Source organism: Balaenoptera borealis, assembly GCF_965194805.1.
Source record: "Balaenoptera borealis genome assembly, contig: HAP1_SCAFFOLD_1392, whole genome shotgun sequence".
Taxonomy (NCBI): domain Eukaryota; kingdom Metazoa; phylum Chordata; class Mammalia; order Artiodactyla; family Balaenopteridae; genus Balaenoptera; species Balaenoptera borealis.
In genome coordinates this window covers 44,253-71,633 of record NW_028122830.1, presented here as the reverse complement: position 1 = coordinate 71,633, position 27,381 = coordinate 44,253, and the positions used below count along the sequence as shown (strand labels likewise).

At 45.2% G+C, this 27,381-nt stretch overlaps 1 protein-coding gene across 1 annotated transcript in view; it reads right to left on the bottom strand.

Moving 5' to 3' along the window:
* LOC309622014 (uncharacterized protein) overlaps positions 1–27,381 on the bottom strand; it is a 127,383-nt gene that overhangs the window by 74,756 nt on the left and 25,246 nt on the right. The window contains exons 5-9 of the mRNA XM_082409234.1: positions 22,711–22,848; positions 14,119–14,260; positions 10,023–10,065; positions 9,894–9,921; positions 1,436–1,577 (exon numbers count right to left, since the gene is read on the bottom strand). Coding sequence (XP_082265360.1) covers positions 1,436–1,577; positions 9,894–9,921; positions 10,023–10,065; positions 14,119–14,260; positions 22,711–22,848 — 493 coding nt within the window. The remainder of the gene's footprint in view (positions 1–1,435; positions 1,578–9,893; positions 9,922–10,022; positions 10,066–14,118; positions 14,261–22,710; positions 22,849–27,381) is intronic.

Here is a 27,381-nt window from a genome sequence, read left to right as displayed (position 1 = left end):
CTGTATGGAGAACTTGGCTCCTGCCCGCAATCCTACGGCTCGGCGTCATACACAGGAAGTCGGGCCTCTGTGCAACCAGAAATGGGAATGGGACTGAAGGAGATTCAGCCCACAAATATCCGACCACCAGCTTCCACCTCTGCAGTCTGCCACCCTGTGTCTGCTCAACGCATCACAGAAACAAGTTTTCAAGGTGAGTATACAGACGGCAGAGAAAAGTTGAACAATGAGGTCAGCATTCAAAAATGGGGTCAAATCGACAGCTGGGAAGGGGTGTAGAGACAGGTAGAATTTAGATCCTGAGCCTTTAATAACCACTACCTTCTCTCAGTGCTCTCTGTTTTTAGACTCTATATGAGAACACCTAGGGCTTCCCTGGTGGCGCCGTGGTTAAGAATCCGCCTGCCAATGCAATGCGGGGGACACGGGTTCGAGCCCTGGTCTGCGAAGATCCCACATGCCGTGCAGCAACTAAGCGCATGTGCCACAACGACGGAGCCTGCATTCTAGAGCCCGTGAGCCTCAACTACCGAAGCCCACGTGCCTACAGCCCACGCTCCGCAACAAGAGAAGCCACCGCGATGAGATGCCCGCACACCGCAACCGAGAGTAGCCCCCGCTAGCCGCCAACTAGAGAAAGCCCGTGCACAGCAATGAGAGACCCAGTGCAGCCAAAAAAATAAATACGTAGAATAAATAAGTTCAAACAGTAAATAAATACATAAACATAAATTACAAAAAAAAAGAACACCTAATGCAGGTGGGAAGGTGGGAGGGCCACTGTAGAGGTCATCTATGCTACATGTACAAGAACCCCAAGAGCACACCAATCGGTACCACACTTTTCACTGCTGTAGCCGATCATTCCCCCTGTACTGCCACACTGTAGCACTCCCTTCCCTCATCTACTGCTATAGTCTCTTTGGAAGGTGTTTCAGAACTCTTGTTATCAGAGTGCCAGTTGAACTGTCCTCACTTCCTTCATTTATACCAGGATTGAAGACCTTGTGGTCCGAGATCCTGTCCAGAGAGCAAGCAGGCTAAGACTCTGTCTTTGTTGATGTATTTCATCAGCAAGGGCTCTACCCCCTCTCCTAGTTCATGGTGTGACGTGTTCTTGGCCTCTCGGGAAAGTGGGGAGAATGGAAAGGACCCTATATGAGAATGCTAGGCTCTGTAAAACATTTCAGGTTTTTAAAAATAAGACTCATTTTGTATTGGACTTACAACAGTCCTATGAAATACAAAGAAAGCCGAGAATCAGTGACAGGAAAGGATCACCAGTAAGAACTACAACAGTCACCGCTTACCTCGTAGCATAGGGCACTGTCCGTGATCCTTAAGAAGAGTTAGTAGAAATGCCTTGCCCATCTTGCCCCTGAACCCCTTGAAAGGTACACGACTGCTGTGTTGGTGTTTAGGGGGAGCATCTCACTTACCAGGGACTGACTTCTCCCTTGATTCCTCTGTAGTGATGGAGACTTCCCCGCTGATGAAAAATTCCCTGGGATTGCAACCTCCAAGCCAGACAGCTTTCCTATGGAATGACAGAGAACTTGTCAAGGTGAAACACCAGTCTGCGGGAGAAAGGGAAGAAGAGAATGATGGAAATCGTTTCTGGGAAACTATTTTTACATTATGTGTTGTTTGTTCCCGGTAAATAAACTGAAATCTTCTTAACAGTAAAACAAAATCTAAACCACTAAAGCCAATAATACAGGAGTATAACGTTCGAAAAAAATTTCTTTGGCTGCGCAGCATGTGGGATCTTAGCTCCCCAACCAGGGATTGAACCCACGCCTGCTGCATTGGAAGCGCAGAGTCTTCACCACGGGACCACCGGGGAAGTCCCAGGACTATCACTTTTAAAGGAGAAGGTACAAACCCCTCGGTTCTATGAACTGGAGATTTTTAGTAAGAAGTCAATATATTTGTTGTTAGGCACATTTTATGTTAGGCTGTCTCCCTGCACAGGATGCAGGCGCCTTGAGAATGGAAGTCATATCCCTCTATAGTACGTCCCTCTTCTTTCTGCTTTGCAGTTTGCTGCTCCACTTGTTCAACCCCACCTAGTAATAACCTATACTTCCCCATCTGGAAAACAGACAAAAGGCAACCAAACAACGCAAAGGTCTCAACAAATAAGGGGTATCCAAAACCAGAGATGGCCAGAACTTCTGTACCCCTGATGAAATAGTCCTCATACAAAACCTGATAATCAAATTCCTTAATGCTAGGAATCACAGTGAAAAATAGTATCTGAACTGACTTCTGTCAGATGAGTGAGAACTAAGGTTAATTCAGTGTATCTGAAGCATAGAAAGTGAGGGCAAAAGTGGCACAAGATGGGACTAGAGAAGCAGAGAGGATTCTAGACCACGCAGAGTCTTAAAGGCCAACAGTGTGTTTTCTATTCTCAAAACAATGCTTGTGAGCGATGTTTATGAGCAACGTTCCAACTTGCTTTGAAGGTTTCTTGTGTGAAGAGTGGATTGGAAGGAAACAAGATATATGGACACTAGTTAGGACCTAATCGCAACAGACAGGCAAGTTCAGTATTAGGAAGTTGAGGAAGAGCTGGCTGACAGATTCCAAAGAAATTCAGGAGATGAACTGAAGCGGGCTTAATGGGGTAGGAGATGGAGGAAAGGAAGGTCTTAGGGAATTCAAGGGTTTACTGCACACATGAGCAAAGTCTCAAAATTAATCATTTGAACGTACAGAGGCGGATCTCCCAAATGACACCGGTTAGGAAGCAACGGTACGCCCTTTAGAATTCCTAGAGACAACACAAATCAACTGTTTCGATGGAAAATTCGGCGGGACTCTTGATTTCCATGGGAATACAGAGAAAAGAGACACTGATCTGGCTTGCAGGTATATTTAGGAAGTTGTTAGCCGGACATCACCTACTAGTATCATGTAAGTAGGCCGTCCGAAGTAGGAAGCTTAGGGGAAAAACCTGGAGGAAAACTTAAAAGCTTAAGCCACACCTCTACACTACACCACCTTTCACAATTTCTTCTCAGATAAGCATCATCCCCATCAGTGAAGAAACTCGTACCTCATAATAGGAAAAACAGGCCTAAAGATTCAATGTGTGTCTTGGGAGGTCCCATCTATGCGATATCTTCCTGGGACCAGAAAAGGCCCCAGGAAGATCAATCTCTGCACCCCTGAAAGCTTACCACCAAGGAAAATGACTAGGTCCATAGATTTCCTCCCTCAAACCAGCTTACCTCACACATAGATCATTAGCAACTCCGCCCTTACTCACATTATCACAGTCACAAGAGTGGTTAGGGAGAAAAGCACTAACCAGGGGAACTAAAACAGAGGCAATCCAGGCCAAGCTGGGCTGGTGGCAGATATCTGCTCCTTACGCTCGGGTGCATAATGCGACTCACCACAGTGCCTTTTTCACAGACCCTTTTGAACGTTTCTCCACAGAATCCAACAGCTCAAGTTAGTTCATGACGCTTCAAGGTCAACAATCGTCAAGAGAAAAACATGCAATATGTCTTACAATGTTGGATTCCTTACAAACAGGACAAGGAGATAACCATGTAGACAAAACCAGAGCATTTGAAAACATCTGTATTCTACAAACACACCAGTGAATGCTATAAATAAGGTACTATGACATAAAACAAAATGAAAACTAGATGTGAGACTGTTCTCTTCAGTGTACAGACTTCATGGCAGTTGCTGCACACTATCTAGCTACTTAGATCTTTAACTCTCTGTTCTGTTAATACCAAATGAGGCCCAAGTGTGTCAACCTGTTTCCCACAGAAACCAAAAAGTCTACACGCATCTCTTTTCTCCTGTGCCCTTTCACCTTACCTGCTCCCAATTCTCCACCAACGTCCTCCTCTTTCTCTAATTATTCTCCTCTTCATTTTGCTTGGCCTTGCCCCCAAGCATGCAAGACAGAGAGTCCTAGAGGTCCAAGATTCTAGAGTGGCTGTTTGCAAGGCGGAGGAGATTACAGTAACTGCCACACTGTATATACTTCTGTGCAAAGAAAAAGGGACAGTGTTCAGAATGTCTCTCACATATAACAAGAGCTGGAGATGGCAGGATACCTGTGTGGCCCAAGGAACTAGAGCTAGCAAATTATGGGCCAAACAATTGCAACCAAAGGCTGGAAGAGGAAAGGTCTGCAACCAGCTCTGTCTCCTAGCTCTCTGGTATTTGCTGCCAACGGGCAGAGTCTATTTCGTGAAGCATCAAGCACTGAAAAGAAGACTCCTGCTGCTGGAAGTTGACAGGAAGTAACGTCCAATGCAAGATCAAGGCTTGTCCTCGAAGCAATGCCCATAATGGAAGAAAAAAAAAAAAGAGAAAGCGGAAGAGAAACGTTAAGTCGCAAGTCCAACCTGGCCCCCAGCCTAGCCCAGCCCAAGGAAGGTAGGAGTCAAGGAGAAGAAACTAAAAGAGAAGAGCCTTGGACCACAACATTCTCCACAAGGTACACTCAAGAAACTTCACCCTACTCCTGAACCAAGTTACAAAAAGAGCTTCTTAATCCCTACTTTGGCTCCTTAAAAGCTGCTATCAGTTCACTCATTAGACACATATGATTTCAGAACAACTGTAATAGTTCAAACTAGATGGCTCTTTCCTTCCTAAGGATTATTAATTAAAGAAGATCTATATAGCTCTAAGTATATGATACATAAAATAGAATACTCTGTAGAATATAAGTAACTCTTAGTTCAGTGTATTAATGAACGTCTGTAAGAAATGTGGCAATGATTTCCCTAATGGAAGAGCCTGGGGGAGGTAAATCTGTCTTCTAGGATTTCCTCCCCAGAGCTCAGAAACTCAGGTGTTGTTTTAGCTCTCCTACACTCTCTTCACCCAAGCCCGCCTTCCTGTTGGGGATCGGACCTCCCTATTGGCTCTCTCATACCTTTCAACTGCCTGCTTTGTGACATCACTCTCCTACCAAACCTACTACCACTTGGTAGAGTCTTGGGGTTTCCGTGGAGCTGTTTGGACCAGTAACCAGTGACCTCTGTACTGGACACGTGCGCCGTTCAGCTGCAGCCACTCAGACATCCTCTAGTGTTGTCTCCTCATCCCTTGTACCTGCAGTGGATGCTTCCTCTTCTCTGACCATGTCAGGTAAGAAAAGAAACTTTGGAAAGTTTTGCGTTCGATTTCTTTTGCCCCTAAATTGAGTAGGAGATTCAAAATAGCATGGAATAATGAGGGAAAGTATTGAACTACACGTCTGGAGACCTAATTTCACTTTTGACTTTGACGTTTACTATCTGTGTGACTTTGGACAAATCACTGGCTGTCGTCTCACAAAGCCTGTTGCTTTCCTTAACTGTTACGTTAGGATACCACGTTGGGTTGATCACTCTGATCCCCTTCTTTTCCAGTATTGAGCCTTAAAGGGTACCCATGTAGAAAACGAAATCAGACACTTCTCAAGAGTGTTTCAACAGAAACATAGAAAAGCCAGGGGACATAGAAAACTAGCAATATATACCAAGATGTTTCATCTCTAATGGTCTCCCTCCACTAGGATTTCGACTAGTTGAAAAGAGAGAATAGGGAGAGAGGATGGAGAGTACTGGGCTCTACAGGGAGGCACAGAGTCGAGCGTAAGGAAGTTTAGGATGGTTTTCATTAGCACAGGCCAACAGGCACCAAGAGATGGGAGAAAATGTAAGAATGAAGAGGGAAAGCATAGAGGAGCTCTCAAGAAAAACGGAGTTTGCAATGGAATGCTGATGGGAACCAAAGATTTTCAATTAAAGCAGAAACAGCACAGAGGGAAACCTGCTCAGAGCAGGGCAAAACCAAGTTGATGGTAGCAAACCCTTACATTAACAGACTAAGAAGGAAAGTAAGGCCAGAACAGGGGATCACCAGGAAAGGCAGCTTATCAGAAAAGTCATACTCCGTTTTCTTTCTTTTATTGCCTCTCTGAATACAGTTGGCCACTTGACAGTTTTGAATATAAACATTTTAGAAATACGTTTTAGAAATGATGCCTCCTATAAACAAGCAACCACAGTGGTTATCTAGGGGGCTGCTTTTCAGTGTTTTATTCTTTCTAATTTTTAAACTAGGTAGACATTTCACCAATTCAACATTTTAAGTGATATCTTCTAAATTGAATCAGAAGGACTATTTTCCTTGGTGTGATATGTAGGTTCTAAGGCAAGGCTGCTTTTCATTTTTACAGTTATTTCCTTCCTAACACAGAGAGCACATTGATCAACAGCCATCGTTCGCTTGTAGAGCTTAGCTACCGAAGAAGAAGAAGAAAAAGTCAAGCCCCACATCTCTAATTCCCCCCACTTAGGGAATTCCCTGGCGGTCCAGTGCTTAGGACTCGGTGCTTTCACGGCCAGGGCCACGCGGCGCGGCCAAAGAAACAAAACAAACAAACATCCACGTTTATCGAAAACCATATTGTGGAGTCCTGTGGATTTTCTTACATTTGAAAATCTTTTTTAATTGGATTCTAGGCATGATGGTTTTTTGAGGTTTTGGGATGCCATCTTCTTGGATGCTGAAGATGATTCTAATCTAAGTTCTAGGATAAATCCAAAAACCTTCCTGATACATTTTAAGCTTCCTTTCTGCTTATTATATAAGCTATATTCATTGAAATATATATTTCTCCTAGGCTTAATACCTCTTACTTGCTGGGTAAAAATATGAAGGAGCACAATAATGAAACTCTTTTACACTTATTATTTTGCTGTCTGCTTCGTACCGGTTTTCATTGAAATACTTGTCTATATGTGTTGTGGCTACCTATACATGCACATTTATTGCATTCTGTTGCTTGTTATGCATTTTTTACTGACATACCTTCTCTGTCTGTATGCATTGGCTAGGAATTCATTCACCTCTATCACCTCCATCGTGTTTTCTGGTTAACAGTATTCACTAAAATAGAGTGGGCAAAATTCACTTTCATAATATTGCATGGATGGTACAGAATGCCATTTGTTAGTAAATTCATTAGGCTTCGATACTTGCCACATACCCCAGTTTTCATTAATATCTATGGATTTCTTTTTCGTTAACGTAATATGCTTGTCATGATTTTTCTTTGTCTTTCTAGAACTTATTGTATCTTCCTCCATATAAATCATACGCAATAGATCAGCTTATTCATCTATTAATTATTACTGCTATTATTATTGGTGGTGGTGTTATAACCACTTTATAGGTGAGTAATCTGAAGTAATCAGATAACTTTTCCCTTTCCAAAAGCACTTAAGAAATCCACTTTCGGGTAATCATTTTGAGGTAGGATGAGAAACCAGGCTTGAAGAGGGCAAAAATGACTCTTTCAATTCACCAGTTGGACTGAGCTGTACGTCACCTCTAGGTAATAGCGTGGGAACTGCACAAGCAAAGGGAGACACTGAAGACGACAATGGTAATAGCCGTACTGTTTTCTAATGGACAAAAAAAATGCCTATATTATAAGTTCTATTTCTCCTGCTTTCTGGCAGTATCATGCTCAGAGTGGAGTCCTGGCAAGGAAGTCAGGATACTTAGGTTCTGAAACCTGGTAATGATACTAACATAATGAGAGAACTTGAACAAGTCAACCCGACCTCTCTGAGCCTCAGTTTCCTTACTCACGAAATGAGACTGAGAACATCGAAGTTCTCTAAGGGCCTCCTAGTTCTAAAATGCTTCCAGTCTAGGAAATAGCATAGAAGTCAATACGAGTGCAGGCTGAAGGGAAAGACAGGGCAGGGAGAAGGTTGCTTCCAGCCTAGAGAACAATCTCTGAACCACACCACTTGGCTCTTCTGCCCGTCTGTGCCCAAGATGGGAGCACAGGCAGTGAATAGAGAAGAGTGGAAAACTGCTCAGTCCTTACAGCCATCATCAACTGTCTGATTTTGGGTTTCTCAGGAAGTAGTGATAGTAGAGGTGTCCTGATAGCAAGAACCTTCAGATGATGCCGTTCCTCAAACGTAGTGAGAATTTCTCAACCTCCCTGAGTTTTTCATGACCCTCTTGTTCTTACAGAAAATTTCCAACATCCATCTCTACTTGGAACTCTAAATTCTCTGCAGCATTCTCCTCCTGTGGTGAGCAATGCAACTTCCCTAACACGAAGTGTCTGCAACTTCTCCAGAGTCTCTGCCCCTGCCGTCAGTTCGGCATCGGCTACCGGTACCCCTTTCCAGACACTCATGGGTAGTGCCTACCTTTACCAACATTCTAGCACGACTATGTTATCTGGAGTTACTGACCACAGCCAGATCTCCACTTCAGCTGCTTCCTATCCAGGTGTTCTTGAGTGGGACATCACAGCAAGCACTGAAAAGAATTCTTCTTCACTCGGAGACTTTACTCTGGCACTCACTGACCGCCACACAGCTGCCTCCTCCATGTTTCTGGCAGCCCAGTATGATAAAACTTCAGACGCCAAGAACATGGTCCCTCTACATCCATCGCTTTCTGCCAGCCTTGCTCAGGGAACACCATCTCAGATTCCAAATCAGGGGCAGAGCTGCCTGTCACTTCCCTGCCAGGAAGGAAGCCAGGTATATTACTATGACCAAGGCACACTGGGGTCTTTACTGTATGGAGAACTTGGCTCCTGCCCGCAATCCTACGGCTCGGCGTCATACACAGGAAGTCGGGCCTCTGGGCAACCAGAAATGGGAATGGGACCGAAGGAGATTCAGCCCACAAATATCCGACCACCAGCTTCCGCCTCTGCAGTCTGCCACCCTGTGTCTGCTCAACGCATCACAGAAACAAGTTTTCAAGGTGAGTATTAACAAACGCCAGAGAAAGTTGAAGAATGAGGTCGGCATTCAAAAATGGGGTCAAATCGACAGCTGGGAAGGGGTGTAGAGGCAGGTAGAATTTAGATCCTGAGCCTTTAATAACCACTACCTTCGCTCAGTGCCCTCTGTTTTTAGACTCTATATGAGAACACCTAGGGCTTCCCTGGTGGCGCCGTGGTTAAGAATCCGCCTGCCAATGCAATGCGGGGGACACGGGTTCGAGCCCTGGTCTGCGAAGATCCCACATGCCGTGCAGCAACTAAGCGCATGTGCCACAACGACGGAGCCTGCATTCTAGAGCCCGTGAGCCTCAACTACCGAAGCCCACGTGCCTACAGCCCATGCTCCGCAACAAGAGAAGCCACCGCGATGAGAAGCCCGCACACCGCAACCGAGAGTAGCCCCCGCTAGCCGCCAACTAGAGAAAGCCCGTGCACAGCAATGAGAGACCCAGTGCAGCCAAAAAAATAAATACGTAGAATAAATAAGTTCAAACAGTAAATAAATACATAAACATAAATTACAAAAAAAAAGAACACCTAATGCAGGTGGGAAGGTGGGAGGGCCACTGTAGAGGTCATCTATGCTACATGTACAAGAACCCCGAGAGCACACCAATCGGTACCACACTTTTCACTGCTGTAGCCGATCATTCCCCCTGTACTGCCACACTGTAGCACTCCCTTCCCTCATCTACTGCTATAGTCTCTTCGGAAGGTGTTTCAGAACTCTTGTTATCAGAGTGCCAGTTGAACTGTCCTCACTTCCGTCATTTATACCAGGATTGAAGACCTTGTGGTCCGAGATCCTGTCCAGAGAGCAAGCAGGCTAAGACTCTGTCTTTGTTGATGTATTTCATCAGCAAGGGCTCTACCCCCTCTCCTAGTTCATGGTGTGACGTGTTCTTGGCCTCTCGGGAAAGTGGGGAGAATGGAAAGGACCCTATATGAGAATGCTAGGCTTTGTAAAACATTTCAGGTTTTTAAAAATAAGACTCATTTTGTATTGGACTTATAACAGTCCTATGAAATACAAAGCGAGCCGAGAATCAGTGACAGGAAAGGCTCACCAGTAAGAATTACAACAGTCACCGCTTACCTCGTAGCATAGGGCACTGTCCATGATCCTTAAGAAGAGTTAGTAGAAATGCCTTGCCCATCTTGCCCCTGAACCCCTTGAAAGGTACACGACTGCTGTGTTGGTGTTTAGGGGGAGCATCTCACTTACCAGGGACTGACTTCTCCCTTGATCCCTTTGTAGTGATGGAGACCTCCCCCCTGGTGATGAAAAATTCCCTGGGATTGCAACCTCCAAGCCAGACGTTTTGTGTGACACAAAGTCAAGAACTCCCCGAGTCCTGCAGTAGCAGAAACAGCCACATACTTGAGAGTAACCCACCATCTGAACTTGGGGACATTTCAGTGACAGCTCCAGTCCAGAGTGCCAGGCGTCTCCTGGCCCTGCCTCCAGCTCCAAGCCAGGGACAAATAGAGAGTAAGCACGTGGATGATATCAAAACCAAGCTTTCAAAGCCTCTGGATGCCTACCAGATCCCAACAGAGAACCAAGATCCTCCACTACTCCCTTTAGGAATCCCTGATAGTCACCAGCCGCTGGCCTGCACCGATCCCCTCAGCCAAGAGGAGCAGCCTGGTTCTGAAAATGCTGATCTGGGAGAGAACAGCCGGAGTCGTCAGGACCTAGGGACACTTGAAAATGGGATTGAACCTAGCAGTGGTCTTGCAGACATTACTACACTGGCGGAGGATATTCACCTTCCCCAGCTCTTTAATCCTTTGAAAGATCTTGGTCAATCCCAAGGTCCCAACGTGATCAAAGCTAAAGACACCAGAGCCATTAAGGTTAATCAGGTGCAGGAAAAGCCAAGTGTCATAAAGGTTCCCTCTGATCAACCCAGGAAGAACAAACAGAAAGCCTCTGAGCCTATCAGTGGCGCTCCCAAGGCCAAAATCCAGCCAAAGAATCCAGAGTGACTGTTAGGGGGAGAAGTGGTTATATGCCACGCTGCAGTCAGTGACAGGGCTCCTGTGAACACGGCCAAGCACTCTCAAGGCAAACCTCAGAAAGCTGCATCCAGAAAGATCAGCAAAACGAAGAGCCACGGGCAGGAAAAGACCAAAAGGACCAGAGGGAGAAACAAGGCTGAAGAGAACAAGCAGTCAGGGAACAAAGTCAAGGCAGAAGAGAAGCCAGCAATCCCCCACACGAAGCGAAAGGAACACCAAACTGAGCTTCTCCAACAGAGCTTTCAAAAGCCTCGAACCTCCCTTGGCGTGCGCATGCTGGAGTCTGTGAAGGTTCTTCATGCGCTGGGGAAGAAGAATGAGACGAAAACTGGGCTCTCTTCCTGTCGGCTCTTGGGAAAGTCAAGCAACCCCAAAGACCCCCAGCCACCTCCAGCTATCCAGCCATGGCGGCATACCCCACGTGAGGGGAAGGGTCCTGAGAAAACGCAAGTCCAAGCCCAGAAACCAGACAGCAGTGCTGAAACAGAGTGTCCATCTCCAGCCCAGTATGAGCGGCCTCCTCCTGGGAAGGTCAAGTTGATACCTCTGCCTTTTTCTGCCTGGGACAAGCCTCAAGCTCGACCCGCTCCTCGGAGGCCACAGTCTCTGGCCTCACATCGGCCTGCTGGGGCTTACCGTGCCCAGCCTGGTTCTACTGACTCAGCTCAACCTGCTGCAGTCAATTCATCCCAGCCAGCTCCTGCCTCTTTGCCAGGCCCCGCCAAACCAGCTCAGCCAACTGTGACCAACCCAACCCAACCGGCTTGGACCAACCGTACCCAGCCTCGTGTCCCTCAGTCTGCTGCTCCTAGGCCTGCACCCTCCAAAACTTCATCTGGCGCTCCTCTCCAGCGGGAGCCTGTTCCCCCTGCTGTGAATAAGCGCCAGTCCCCACCCAAGCTCCAAACCCAATTTCTACTCCAAGACTTCAGCAAGCAACGAGTTCCATGGAGGGAACCCAACGTGCCTGAGCCAGTCATGTCAAAGCCCATCGAACAAGAGCAGAGGCCAGAGCGAGAGGCCATGAAGAGGCGGGCTCAACAACAACGGGAGAATGCTGCCGGATACACCTCTTCGGGCAAGCTGCAATTTTTCACCGAGAGGGAAAACGAAATGGAAATTGCCGACTACTACGGATACGTCAAGTGAGAGCTGCTAGGATTCTTGGTGCCACCTTGGCTACCAGCTGTTCTTCCATACACAGGTAAGATAGGTATAGAACTGAATAAGTAAATGGAATACAATTAATAGACGAGTAACAAACCTTTCGAATTTTCAGATGCTGCTAACTGGGGCGTGAGAAAGGAAGGACTGAAAGTTGGATGGGAGAATGAAGGAAAGGGGTAAAAACTGAGCAAAGAGGAAGGAACTTGGCCCAGGGCTAGGAAGGCCAAAAGAGACGTATGGATTTAGGAAAGGAAGCAGGAGCGAGGATGAAATGGCAGAAGTAAAAAGCAGGGTCAGAGGTCTGGGTTGAAAGAACACAATTGGAGTAGAGTTGAAGGTGACAGAAGATGAGTCTAGGTTTACTAGGAGAAATAGAAAAAGTCTCTCGGGGACGCTGGCCTTAAGTCTCACAACCACCAGATAGGTATTTCAGAAAACAAGAGGTTCAGGACACATCTCTGAAAGGTCTGAGTTGCCTTATTCAGGTGTGACTGTAGTGGGGGAATAGGGAAATCTACCAGAGAAGTGGCTAGGGCTCAGAGTTATCCTAGGGGCAGCTGACGACAGGGGCAGAGCCAAGGGAACTGCTGGATCAGGAGGCCCACGAACAAATCAGGGGCATAGCCGCCTGTCACTTCCCTGCCAGGAAGGAAGCCAGGTATATTACTGTAACCAAGGCACACTGGGGTCTTTACTGTATGGAGAACTTGGCTCCTGCCCGCAATCCTACGGCTCGGCGTCATACACAGGAAGTCGGGCCTCTGTGCAACCAGAAATGGGAATGGGACTGAAGGAGATTCAGCCCACAAATATCCGACCACCAGCTTCCACCTCTGCAGTCTGCCACCCTGTGTCTGCTCAACGCATCACAGAAACAAGTTTTCAAGGTGAGTATACAGACGGCAGAGAAAAGTTGAACAATGAGGTCAGCATTCAAAAATGGGGTCAAATCGACAGCTGGGAAGGGGTGTAGAGACAGGTAGAATTTAGATCCTGAGCCTTTAATAACCACTACCTTCTCTCAGTGCTCTCTGTTTTTAGACTCTATATGAGAACACCTAGGGCTTCCCTGGTGGCGCCGTGGTTAAGAATCCGCCTGCCAATGCAATGCGGGGGACACGGGTTCGAGCCCTGGTCTGCGAAGATCCCACATGCCGTGCAGCAACTAAGCGCGTGTGCCACAACGACGGAGCCTGCATTCTAGAGCCCGTGAGCCTCAACTACCGAAGCCCACGTGCCTACAGCCCACGCTCCGCAACAAGAGAAGCCACCGCGATGAGATGCCCGCACACCGCAACCGAGAGTAGCCCCCGCTAGCCGCCAACTAGAGAAAGCCCGTGCACAGCAATGAGAGACCCAGTGCAGCCAAAAAAATAAATACGTAGAATAAATAAGTTCAAACAGTAAATAAATACATAAACATAAATTACAAAAAAAAAGAACACCTAATGCAGGTGGGAAGGTGGGAGGGCCACTGTAGAGGTCATCTATGCTACATGTACAAGAACCCCGAGAGCACACCAATCGGTACCACACTTTTCACTGCTGTAGCCGATCATTCCCCCTGTACTGCCACACTGTAGCACTCCCTTCCCTCATCTACTGCTATAGTCTCTTTGGAAGGTGTTTCAGAACTCTTGTTATCAGAGTGCCAGTTGAACTGTCCTCACTTCCTTCATTTATACCAGGATTGAAGACCTTGTGGTCCGAGATCCTGTCCAGAGAGCAAGCAGGCTAAGACTCTGTCTTTGTTGATGTATTTCATCAGCAAGGGCTCTACCCCCTCTCCTAGTTCATGGTGTGACGTGTTCTTGGCCTCTCGGGAAAGTGGGGAGAATGGAAAGGACCCTATATGAGAATGCTAGGCTCTGTAAAACATTTCAGGTTTTTAAAAATAAGACTCATTTTGTATTGGACTTACAACAGTCCTATGAAATACAAAGAAAGCCGAGAATCAGTGACAGGAAAGGATCACCAGTAAGAACTACAACAGTCACCGCTTACCTCGTAGCATAGGGCACTGTCCGTGATCCTTAAGAAGAGTTAGTAGAAATGCCTTGCCCATCTTGCCCCTGAACCCCTTGAAAGGTACACGACTGCTGTGTTGGTGTTTAGGGGGAGCATCTCACTTACCAGGGACTGACTTCTCCCTTGATTCCTCTGTAGTGATGGAGACTTCCCCGCTGATGAAAAATTCCCTGGGATTGCAACCTCCAAGCCAGACAGCTTTCCTATGGAATGACAGAGAACTTGTCAAGGTGAAACACCAGTCTGCGGGAGAAAGGGAAGAAGAGAATGATGGAAATCGTTTCTGGGAAACTATTTTTACATTATGTGTTGTTTGTTCCCGGTAAATAAACTGAAATCTTCTTAACAGTAAAACAAAATCTAAACCACTAAAGCCAATAATACAGGAGTATAACGTTCGAAAAAAATTTCTTTGGCTGCGCAGCATGTGGGATCTTAGCTCCCCAACCAGGGATTGAACCCACGCCTGCTGCATTGGAAGCGCAGAGTCTTCACCACGGGACCACCGGGGAAGTCCCAGGACTATCACTTTTAAAGGAGAAGGTACAAACCCCTCGGTTCTATGAACTGGAGATTTTTAGTAAGAAGTCAATATATTTGTTGTTAGGCACATTTTATGTTAGGCTGTCTCCCTGCACAGGATGCAGGCGCCTTGAGAATGGAAGTCATATCCCTCTATAGTACGTCCCTCTTCTTTCTGCTTTGCAGTTTGCTGCTCCACTTGTTCAACCCCACCTAGTAATAACCTATACTTCCCCATCTGGAAAACAGACAAAAGGCAACCAAACAACGCAAAGGTCTCAACAAATAAGGGGTATCCAAAACCGGAGATGGCCAGAACTTCTGTACCCCTGATGAAATAGTCCTCATACAAAACCTGATAATCAAATTCCTTAATGCTAGGAATCACAGTGAAAAATAGTATCTGAACTGACTTCTGTCAGATGAGTGAGAACTAAGGTTAATTCAGTGTATCTGAAGCATAGAAAGTGAGGGCAAAAGTGGCACAAGATGGGACTAGAGAAGCAGAGAGGATTCTAGACCACGCAGAGTCTTAAAGGCCAACAGTGTGTTTTCTATTCTCAAAACAATGCTTGTGAGCGATGTTTATGAGCAACGTTCCAACTTGCTTTGAAGGTTTCTTGTGTGAAGAGTGGATTGGAAGGAAACAAGATATATGGACACTAGTTAGGACCTAATCGCAACAGACAGGCAAGTTCAGTATTAGGAAGTTGAGGAAGAGCTGGCTGACAGATTCCAAAGAAATTCAGGAGATGAACTGAAGCGGGCTTAATGGGGTAGGAGATGGAGGAAAGGAAGGTCTTAGGGAATTCAAGGGTTTACTGCACACATGAGCAAAGTCTCAAAATTAATCATTTGAACGTACAGAGGCGGATCTCCCAAATGACACCGGTTAGGAAGCAACGGTACGCCCTTTAGAATTCCTAGAGACAACACAAATCAACTGTTTCGATGGAAAATTCGGCGGGACTCTTGATTTCCATGGGAATACAGAGAAAAGAGACACTGATCTGGCTTGCAGGTATATTTAGGAAGTTGTTAGCCGGACATCACCTACTAGTATCATGTAAGTAGGCCGTCCGAAGTAGGAAGCTTAGGGGAAAAACCTGGAGGAAAACTTAAAAGCTTAAGCCACACCTCTACACTACACCACCTTTCACAATTTCTTCTCAGATAAGCATCATCCCCATCAGTGAAGAAACTCGTACCTCATAATAGGAAAAACAGGCCTAAAGATTCAATGTGTGTCTTGGGAGGTCCCATCTATGCGATATCTTCCTGGGACCAGAAAAGGCCCCAGGAAGATCAATCTCTGCACCCCTGAAAGCTTACCACCAAGGAAAATGACTAGGTCCATAGATTGCCTCCCTCAAACCAGCTTACCTCACACATAGATCATTAGCAACTCCGCCCTTACTCACATTATCACAGTCACAAGAGTGGTTAGGGAGAAAAGCACTAACCAGGGGAACTAAAACAGAGGCAATCCAGGCCAAGCTGGGCTGGTGGCAGATATCTGCTCCTTACGCTCGGGTGCATAATGCGACTCACCACAGTGCCTTTTTCACAGACCCTTTTGAACGTTTCTCCACAGAATCCAACAGCTCAAGTTAGTTCATGACGCTTCAAGGTCAACAATCGTCAAGAGAAAAACATGCAATATGTCTTACAATGTTGGATTCCTTACAAACAGGACAAGGAGATAACCATGTAGACAAAACCAGAGCATTTGAAAACATCTGTATTCTACAAACACACCAGTGAATGCTATAAATAAGGTACTATGACATAAAACAAAATGAAAACTAGATGTGAGACTGTTCTCTTCAGTGTACAGACTTCATGGCAGTTGCTGCACACTATCTAGCTACTTAGATCTTTAACTCTCTGTTCTGTTAATACCAAATGAGGCCCAAGTGTGTCAACCTGTTTCCCACAGAAACCAAAAAGTCTACACGCATCTCTTTTCTCCTGTGCCCTTTCACCTTACCTGCTCCCAATTCTCCACCAACGTCCTCCTCTTTCTCTAATTATTCTCCTCTTCATTTTGCTTGGCCTTGCCCCCAAGCATGCAAGACAGAGAGTCCTAGAGGTCCAAGATTCTAGAGTGGCTGTTTGCAAGGCGGAGGAGATTACAGTAACTGCCACACTGTATATACTTCTGTGCAAAGAAAAAGGGACAGTGTTCAGAATGTCTCTCACATATAACAAGAGCTGGAGATGGCAGGATACCTGTGTGGCCCAAGGAACTAGAGCTAGCAAATTATGGGCCAAACAATTGCAACCAAAGGCTGGAAGAGGAAAGGTCTGCAACCAGCTCTGTCTCCTAGCTCTCTGGTATTTGCTGCCAACGGGCAGAGTCTATTTCGTGAAGCATCAAGCACTGAAAAGAAGACTCCTGCTGCTGGAAGTTGACAGGAAGTAACGTCCAATGCAAGATCAAGGCTTGTCCTCGAAGCAATGCCCATAATGGAAGAAAAAAAAAAAAGAGAAAGCGGAAGAGAAATGTTAAGTCGCAAGTCCAACCTGGCCCCCAGCCTAGCCTAGCCCAGCCCAAGGAAGGTAGGAGTCAAGGAGAAGAAACTAAAAGAGAAGAGCCTTGGACCACAACATTCTCCACAAGGTACACTCAAGAAACTTCACCCTACTCTTGAACCAAGTTACAAAAAGAGCTTCTTAATCCCTACTTTGGCTCCTTAAAAGCTGCTATCAGTTCACTCATTAGACACATATGATTTCAGAACAACTGTAATAGTTCAAACTAGATGGCTCTTTCCTTCCTAAGGATTATTAATTAAATAAGATCTATATAGCTCTAAGTATATGATACATAAAATAGAATACTCTGTAGAATATAAGTAACTCTTAGTTCAGTGTATTAATGAACGTCTGTAAGAAATGTTGCAATGATTTCCCTAATGGAAGAGCCTGGGGGAGGTAAATCTGTCTTCTAGGATTTCCTCCCCAGAGCTCAGAAACTCAGGTGTTGTTTTAGCTCTCCTACACTCTCTTCACCCAAGCCCGCCTTCCTGTTGGGGATCGGACCTCCCTACTGGCTCTCTCATACCTTTCAACTGCCTGCTTTGTGACATCACTCTCCTACCAAACCTACTACCACTTGGTAGAGCCTTGGGGTTTCCGTGGAGCTGTTTGGACCAGTAACCAGTGACCTCTGTACTGGACACGTGCGCCGTTCAGCTGCAGCCACTCAGACATCCTCTAGTGTTGTCTCCTCATCCCTTGTACCTGCAGTGGATGCTTCCTCTTCTCTGACCATGTCAGGTAAGAAAAGAAACTTTGGAAAGTTTTGCGTTCGATTTCTTTTGCCCCTAAATTGAGTAGGAGATTCAAAATAGCATGGAATAATGAGGGAAAGTATTGAACTACACGTCTGGAGACCTAATTTCACTTTTGACTTTGACGTTTACTATCTGTGTGACTTTGGACAAATCACTGGCTGTCGTCTCACAAAGCCTGTTGCTTTCCTTAACTGTTACGTTAGGATACCACGTTGGGTTGATCACTCTGATCCCCTTCTTTTCCAGTATTGAGCCTTAAAGGGTACCCATGTAGAAAACGAAATCAGACACTTCTCAAGAGTGTTTCAACAGAAACATAGAAAAGCCAGGGGACATAGAAAACTAGCAATATATACCAAGATGTTTCATCTCTAATGGTCTCCCTCCACTAGGATTTCGACTAGTTGAAAAGAGAGAATAGGGAGAGAGGATGGAGAGTACTGGGCTCTACAGGGAGGCACAGAGTCGAGCGTAAGGAAGTTTAGGATGGTTTTCATTAGCACAGGCCAACAGGCACCAAGAGATGGGAGAAAATGTAAGAATGAAGAGGGAAAGCATAGAGGAGCTCTCAAGAAAAACGGAGTTTGCAATGGAATGCTGATGGGAACCAAAGATTTTCAATTAAAGCAGAAACAGCACAGAGGGAAACCTGCTCAGAGCAGGGCAAAACCAAGTTGATGGTAGCAAACCCTTACATTAACAGACTAAGAAGGAAAGTAAGGCCAGAACAGGGGATCACCAGGAAAGGCAGCTTATCAGAAAAGTCATACTCCGTTTTCTTTCTTTTATTGCCTCTCTGAATACAGTTGGCCACTTGACAGTTTTGAATATAAACATTTTAGAAATACGTTTTAGAAATGATGCCTCCTATAAGCAAGCAACCACAGTGGTTATCTAGGGGGCTGCTTTTCAGTGTTTTATTCTTTCTAATTTTTAAACTAGGTAGACATTTCACCAATTCAACATTTTAAGTGATATCTTCTAAATTGAATCAGAAGGACTATTTTCCTTTGTGTGATATGTAGGTTCTAAGGCAAGGCTGCTTTTCATTTTTACAGTTATTTCCTTCCTAACACAGAGAGCACATTGATCAACAGCCATCGTTCGCTTGTAGAGCTTAGCTACCGAAGAAGAAGAAGAAAAAGTCAAGCCCCACATCTCTAATTCCCCCCACTTAGGGAATTCCCTGGCGGTCCAGTGCTTAGGACTCGGTGCTTTCACGGCCAGGGCCACGCGGCGCGGCCAAAGAAACAAAACAAACAAACATCCACGTTTATCGAAAACCATATTGTGGAGTCCTGTGGATTTTCTTACATTTGAAAATCTTTTTTAATTGGATTCTAGGCATGATGGTTTTTTGAGGTTTTGGGATGCCATCTTCTTGGATGCTGAAGATGATTCTAATCTAAGTTCTAGGATAAATCCCAAAACCTTCCTGATACATTTTAAGCTTCCTTTCTGCTTATTATATAAGCTATATTCATTGAAATATATATTTCTCCTAGGCTTAATACCTCTTACTTGCTGGGTAAAAATATGAAGGAGCACAATAATGAAACTCTTTTACACTTATTATTTTGCTGTCTGCTTCGTACCGGTTTTCATTGAAATACTTGTCTATATGTGTTGTGGCTACCTATACATGCACATTTATTGCATTCTGTTGCTTGTTATGCATTTTTTACTGACATACCTTCTCTGTCTGTATGCATTGGCTAGGAATTCATTCACCTCTATCACCTCCATCGTGTTTTCTGGTTAACAGTATTCACTAAAATAGAGTGGGCAAAATTCACTTTCATAATATTGCATGGATGGTACAGAATGCCATTTGTTAGTAAATTCATTAGGCTTCGATACTTGCCACATACCCCAGTTTTCATTAATATCTATGGATTTCTTTTTCGTTAACGTAATATGCTTGTCATGATTTTTCTTTGTCTTTCTAGAACTTATTGTATCTTCCTCCATATAAATCATACGCAATAGATCAGCTTATTCATCTATTAATTATTACTGCTATTATTATTGGTGGTGGTGTTATAACCACTTTATAGGTGAGTAATCTGAAGTAATCAGATAACTTTTCCCTTTCCAAAAGCACTTAAGAAATCCACTTTCGGGTAATCATTTTGAGGTAGGATGAGAAACCAGGCTTGAAGAGGGCAAAAATGACTCTTTCAATTCACCAGTTGGACTGAGCTGTACGTCACCTCTAGGTAATAGCGTGGGAACTGCACAAGCAAAGGGAGACACTGAAGACGACAATGGTAATAGCCGTACTGTTTTCTAATGGACAAAAAAAATGCCTATATTATAAGTTCTATTTCTCCTGCTTTCTGGCAGTATCATGCTCAGAGTGGAGTCCTGGCAAGGAAGTCAGGATACTTAGGTTCTGAAACCTGGTAATGATACTAACATAATGAGAGAACTTGAACAAGTCAACCCGACCTCTCTGAGCCTCAGTTTCCTTACTCACGAAATGAGACTGAGAACATCGAAGTTCTCTAAGGGCCTCCTAGTTCTAAAATGCTTCCAGTCTAGGAAATAGCATAGAAGTCAATACGAGTGCAGGCTGAAGGGAAAGACAGGGCAGGGAGAAGGTTGCTTCCAGCCTAGAGAACAATCTCTGAACCACACCACTTGGCTCTTCTGCCCGTCTGTGCCCAAGATGGGAGCACAGGCAGTGAATAGAGAAGAGTGGAAAACTGCTCAGTCCTTACAGCCATCATCAACTGTCTGATTTTGGGTTTCTCAGGAAGTAGTGATAGTAGAGGTGTCCTGATAGCAAGAACCTTCAGATGATGCCGTTCCTCAAACGTAGTGAGAATTTCTCAACCTCCCTGAGTTTTTCATGACCCTCTTGTTCTTACAGAAAATTTCCAACATCCATCTCTACTTGGAACTCTAAATTCTCTGCAGCATTCTCCTCCTGTGGTGAGCAATGCAACTTCCCTAACACGAAGTGTCTGCAACTTCTCCAGAGTCTCTGCCCCTGCCGTCAGTTCGGCATCGGCTACCGGTACCCCTTTCCAGACACTCATGGGTAGTGCCTACCTTTACCAACATTCTAGCACGACTATGTTATCTGGAGTTACTGACCACAGCCAGATCTCCACTTCAGCTGCTTCCTATCCAGGTGTTCTTGAGTGGGACATCACAGCAAGCACTGAAAAGAATTCTTCTTCACTCGGAGACTTTACTCTGGCACTCACTGACCGCCACACAGCTGCCTCCTCCATGTTTCTGGCAGCCCAGTATGATAAAACTTCAGACGCCAAGAACATGGTCCCTCTACATCCATCGCTTTCTGCCAGCCTTGCTCAGGGAACACCATCTCAGATTCCAAATCAGGGGCAGAGCCGCCTGTCACTTCCCTGCCAGGAAGGAAGCCAGGTATATTACTATGACCAAGGCACACTGGGGTCTTTACTGTATGGAGAACTTGGCTCCTGCCCGCAATCCTACGGCTCGGCGTCATACACAGGAAGTCGGGCCTCTGGGCAACCAGAAATGGGAATGGGACCGAAGGAGATTCAGCCCACAAATATCCGACCACCAGCTTCCGCCTCTGCAGTCTGCCACCCTGTGTCTGCTCAACGCATCACAGAAACAAGTTTTCAAGGTGAGTATTAACAAACGCCAGAGAAAGTTGAAGAATGAGGTCGGCATTCAAAAATGGGGTCAAATCGACAGCTGGGAAGGGGTGTAGAGGCAGGTAGAATTTAGATCCTGAGCCTTTAATAACCACTACCTTCGCTCAGTGCCCTCTGTTTTTAGACTCTATATGAGAACACCTAGGGCTTCCCTGGTGGCGCCGTGGTTAAGAATCCGCCTGCCAATGCAATGCGGGGGACACGGGTTCGAGCCCTGGTCTGCGAAGATCCCACATGCCGTGCAGCAACTAAGCGCATGTGCCACAACGACGGAGCCTGCATTCTAGAGCCCGTGAGCCTCAACTACCGAAGCCCACGTGCCTACAGCCCACGCTCCGCAACAAGAGAAGCCACCGCGATGAGATGCCCGCACACCGCAACCGAGAGTAGCCCCCGCTAGCCGCCAACTAGAGAAAGCCCGTGCACAGCAATGAGAGACCCAGTGCAGCCAAAAAAATAAATACGTAGAATAAATAAGTTCAAACAGTAAATAAATACATAAACATAAATTACAAAAAAAAAGAACACCTAATGCAGGTGGGAAGGTGGGAGGGCCACTGTAGAGGTCATCTATGCTACATGTACAAGAACCCCGAGAGCACACCAATCGGTACCACACTTTTCACTGCTGTAGCCGATCATTCCCCCTGTACTGCCACACTGTAGCACTCCCTTCCCTCATCTACTGCTATAGTCTCTTCGGAAGGTGTTTCAGAACTCTTGTTATCAGAGTGCCAGTTGAACTGTCCTCACTTCCTTCATTTATACCAGGATTGAAGACCTTGTGGTCCGAGATCCTGTCCAGAGAGCAAGCAGGCTAAGACTCTGTCTTTGTTGATGTATTTCATCAGCAAGGGCTCTACCCCCTCTCCTAGTTCATGGTGTGACGTGTTCTTGGCCTCTCGGGAAAGTGGGGAGAATGGAAAGGACCCTATATGAGAATGCTAGGCTCTGTAAAACATTTCAGGTTTTTAAAAATAAGACTCATTTTGTATTGGACTTACAACAGTCCTATGAAATACAAAGAAAGCCGAGAATCAGTGACAGGAAAGGATCACCAGTAAGAACTACAACAGTCACCGCTTACCTCGTAGCATAGGGCACTGTCCGTGATCCTTAAGAAGAGTTAGTAGAAATGCCTTGCCCATCTTGCCCCTGAACCCCTTGAAAGGTACACGACTGCTGTGTTGGTGTTTAGGGGGAGCATCTCACTTACCAGGGACTGACTTCTCCCTTGATTCCTCTGTAGTGATGGAGACTTCCCCGCTGATGAAAAATTCCCTGGGATTGCAACCTCCAAGCCAGACAGCTTTCCTATGGAATGACAGAGAACTTGTCAAGGTGAAACACCAGTCTGCGGGAGAAAGGGAAGAAGAGAATGATGGAAATCGTTTCTGGGAAACTATTTTTACATTATGTGTTGTTTGTTCCCGGTAAATAAACTGAAATCTTCTTAACAGTAAAACAAAATCTAAACCACTAAAGCCAACAATACAGGAGTATAACGTTCGAAAAAAATTTCTTTGGCTGCGCAGCATGTGGGATCTTAGCTCCCCAACCAGGGATTGAACCCACGCCTGCTGCATTGGAAGCGCAGAGTCTTCACCACGGGACCACCGGGGAAGTCCCAGGACTATCACTTTTAAAGGAGAAGGTACAAACCCCTCGGTTCTATGAACTGGAGATTTTTAGTAAGAAGTCAATATATTTGTTGTTAGGCACATTTTATGTTAGGCTGTCTCCCTGCACAGGATGCAGGCGCCTTGAGAATGGAAGTCATATCCCTCTATAGTACGTCCCTCTTCTTTCTGCTTTGCAGTTTGCTGCTCCACTTGTTCAACCCCACCTAGTAATAACCTATACTTCCCCATCTGGAAAACAGACAAAAGGCAACCAAACAACGCAAAGGTCTCAACAAATAAGGGGTATCCAAAACCAGAGATGGCCAGAACTTCTGTACCCCTGATGAAATAGTCCTCATACAAAACCTGATAATCAAATTCCTTAATGCTAGGAATCACAGTGAAAAATAGTATCTGAACTGACTTCTGTCAGATGAGTGAGAACTAAGGTTAATTCAGTGTATCTGAAGCATAGAAAGTGAGGGCAAAAGTGGCACAAGATGGGACTAGAGAAGCAGAGAGGATTCTAGACCACGCAGAGTCTTAAAGGCCAACAGTGTGTTTTCTATTCTCAAAACAATGCTTGTGAGCGATGTTTATGAGCAACGTTCCAACTTGCTTTGAAGGTTTCTTGTGTGAAGAGTGGATTGGAAGGAAACAAGATATATGGACACTAGTTAGGACCTAATCGCAACAGACAGGCAAGTTCAGTATTAGGAAGTTGAGGAAGAGCTGGCTGACAGATTCCAAAGAAATTCAGGAGATGAACTGAAGCGGGCTTAATGGGGTAGGAGATGGAGGAAAGGAAGGTCTTAGGGAATTCAAGGGTTTACTGCACACATGAGCAAAGTCTCAAAATTAATCATTTGAACGTACAGAGGCGGATCTCCCAAATGACACCGGTTAGGAAGCAACGGTACGCCCTTTAGAATTCCTAGAGACAACACAAATCAACTGTTTCGATGGAAAATTCGGCGGGACTCTTGATTTCCATGGGAATACAGAGAAAAGAGACACTGATCTGGCTTGCAGGTATATTTAGGAAGTTGTTAGCCGGACATCACCTACTAGTATCATGTAAGTAGGCCGTCCGAAGTAGGAAGCTTAGGGGAAAAACCTGGAGGAAAACTTAAAAGCTTAAGCCACACCTCTACACTACACCACCTTTCACAATTTCTTCTCAGATAAGCATCATCCCCATCAGTGAAGAAACTCGTACCTCATAATAGGAAAAACAGGCCTAAAGATTCAATGTGTGTCTTGGGAGGTCCCATCTATGCGATATCTTCCTGGGACCAGAAAAGGCCCCAGGAAGATCAATCTCTGCACCCCTGAAAGCTTACCACCAAGGAAAATGACTAGGTCCATAGATTTCCTCCCTCAAACCAGCTTACCTCACACATAGATCATTAGCAACTCCGCCCTTACTCACATTATCACAGTCACAAGAGTGGTTAGGGAGAAAAGCACTAACCAGGGGAACTAAAACAGAGGCAATCCAGGCCAAGCTGGGCTGGTGGCAGATATCTGCTCCTTACGCTCGGGTGCATAATGCGACTCACCACAGTGCCTTTTTCACAGACCCTTTTGAACGTTTCTCCACAGAATCCAACAGCTCAAGTTAGTTCATGACGCTTCAAGGTCAACAATCGTCAAGAGAAAAACATGCAATATGTCTTACAATGTTGGATTCCTTACAAACAGGACAAGGAGATAACCATGTAGACAAAACCAGAGCATTTGAAAACATCTGTATTCTACAAACACACCAGTGAATGCTATAAATAAGGTACTATGACATAAAACAAAATGAAAACTAGATGTGAGACTGTTCTCTTCAGTGTACAGACTTCATGGCAGTTGCTGCACACTATCTAGCTACTTAGATCTTTAACTCTCTGTTCTGTTAATACCAAATGAGGCCCAAGTGTGTCAACCTGTTTCCCACAGAAACCAAAAAGTCTACATGCATCTCTTTTCTCCTGTGCCCTTTCACCTTACCTGCTCCCAATTCTCCACCAACGTCCTCCTCTTTCTCTAATTATTCTCCTCTTCATTTTGCTTGGCCTTGCCCCCAAGCATGCAAGACAGAGAGTCCTAGAGGTCCAAGATTCTAGAGTGGCTGTTTGCAAGGCGGAGGAGATTACAGTAACTGCCACACTGTATATACTTCTGTGCAAAGAAAAAGGGACAGTGTTCAGAATGTCTCTCACATATAACAAGAGCTGGAGATGGCAGGATACCTGTGTGGCCCAAGGAACTAGAGCTAGCAAATTATGGGCCAAACAATTGCAACCAAAGGCTGGAAGAGGAAAGGTCTGCAACCAGCTCTGTCTCCTAGCTCTCTGGTATTTGCTGCCAACGGGCAGAGTCTATTTCGTGAAGCATCAAGCACTGAAAAGAAGACTCCTGCTGCTGGAAGTTGACAGGAAGTAACGTCCAATGCAAGATCAAGGCTTGTCCTCGAAGCAATGCCCATAATGGAAGAAAAAAAAAAAAGAGAAAGCGGAAGAGAAATGTTAAGTCGCAAGTCCAACCTGGCCCCCAGCCTAGCCTAGCCCAGCCCAAGGAAGGTAGGAGTCAAGGAGAAGAAACTAAAAGAGAAGAGCCTTGGACCACAACATTCTCCACAAGGTACACTCAAGAAACTTCACCCTACTCTTGAACCAAGTTACAAAAAGAGCTTCTTAATCCCTACTTTGGCTCCTTAAAAGCTGCTATCAGTTCACTCATTAGACACATATGATTTCAGAACAACTGTAATAGTTCAAACTAGATGGCTCTTTCCTTCCTAAGGATTATTAATTAAATAAGATCTATATAGCTCTAAGTATATGATACATAAAATAGAATACTCTGTAGAATATAAGTAACTCTTAGTTCAGTGTATTAATGAACGTCTGTAAGAAATGTGGCAATGATTTCCCTAATGGAAGAGCCTGGGGGAGGTAAATCTGTCTTCTAGGATTTCCTCCCCAGAGCTCAGAAACTCAGGTGTTGTTTTAGCTCTCCTACACTCTCTTCACCCAAGCCCGCCTTCCTGTTGGGGATCGGACCTCCCTACTGGCTCTCTCATACCTTTCAACTGCCTGCTTTGTGACATCACTCTCCTACCAAACCTACTACCACTTGGTAGAGCCTTGGGGTTTCCGTGGAGCTGTTTGGACCAGTAACCAGTGACCTCTGTACTGGACACGTGCGCCGTTCAGCTGCAGCCACTCAGACATCCTCTAGTGTTGTCTCCTCATCCCTTGTACCTGCAGTGGATGCTTCCTCTTCTCTGACCATGTCAGGTAAGAAAAGAAACTTTGGAAAGTTTTGCGTTCGATTTCTTTTGCCCCTAAATTGAGTAGGAGATTCAAAATAGCATGGAATAATGAGGGAAAGTATTGAACTACACGTCTGGAGACCTAATTTCACTTTTGACTTTGACGTTTACTATCTGTGTGACTTTGGACAAATCACTGGCTGTCGTCTCACAAAGCCTGTTGCTTTCCTTAACTGTTACGTTAGGATACCACGTTGGGTTGATCACTCTGATCCCCTTCTTTTCCAGTATTGAGCCTTAAAGGGTACCCATGTAGAAAACGAAATCAGACACTTCTCAAGAGTGTTTCAACAGAAACATAGAAAAGCCAGGGGACATAGAAAACTAGCAATATATACCAAGATGTTTCATCTCTAATGGTCTCCCTCCACTAGGATTTCGACTAGTTGAAAAGAGAGAATAGGGAGAGAGGATGGAGAGTACTGGGCTCTACAGGGAGGCACAGAGTCGAGCGTAAGGAAGTTTAGGATGGTTTTCATTAGCACAGGCCAACAGGCACCAAGAGATGGGAGAAAATGTAAGAATGAAGAGGGAAAGCATAGAGGAGCTCTCAAGAAAAACGGAGTTTGCAATGGAATGCTGATGGGAACCAAAGATTTTCAATTAAAGCAGAAACAGCACAGAGGGAAACCTGCTCAGAGCAGGGCAAAACCAAGTTGATGGTAGCAAACCCTTACATTAACAGACTAAGAAGGAAAGTAAGGCCAGAACAGGGGATCACCAGGAAAGGCAGCTTATCAGAAAAGTCATACTCCGTTTTCTTTCTTTTATTGCCTCTCTGAATACAGTTGGCCACTTGACAGTTTTGAATATAAACATTTTAGAAATACGTTTTAGAAATGATGCCTCCTATAAGCAAGCAACCACAGTGGTTATCTAGGGGGCTGCTTTTCAGTGTTTTATTCTTTCTAATTTTTAAACTAGGTAGACATTTCAC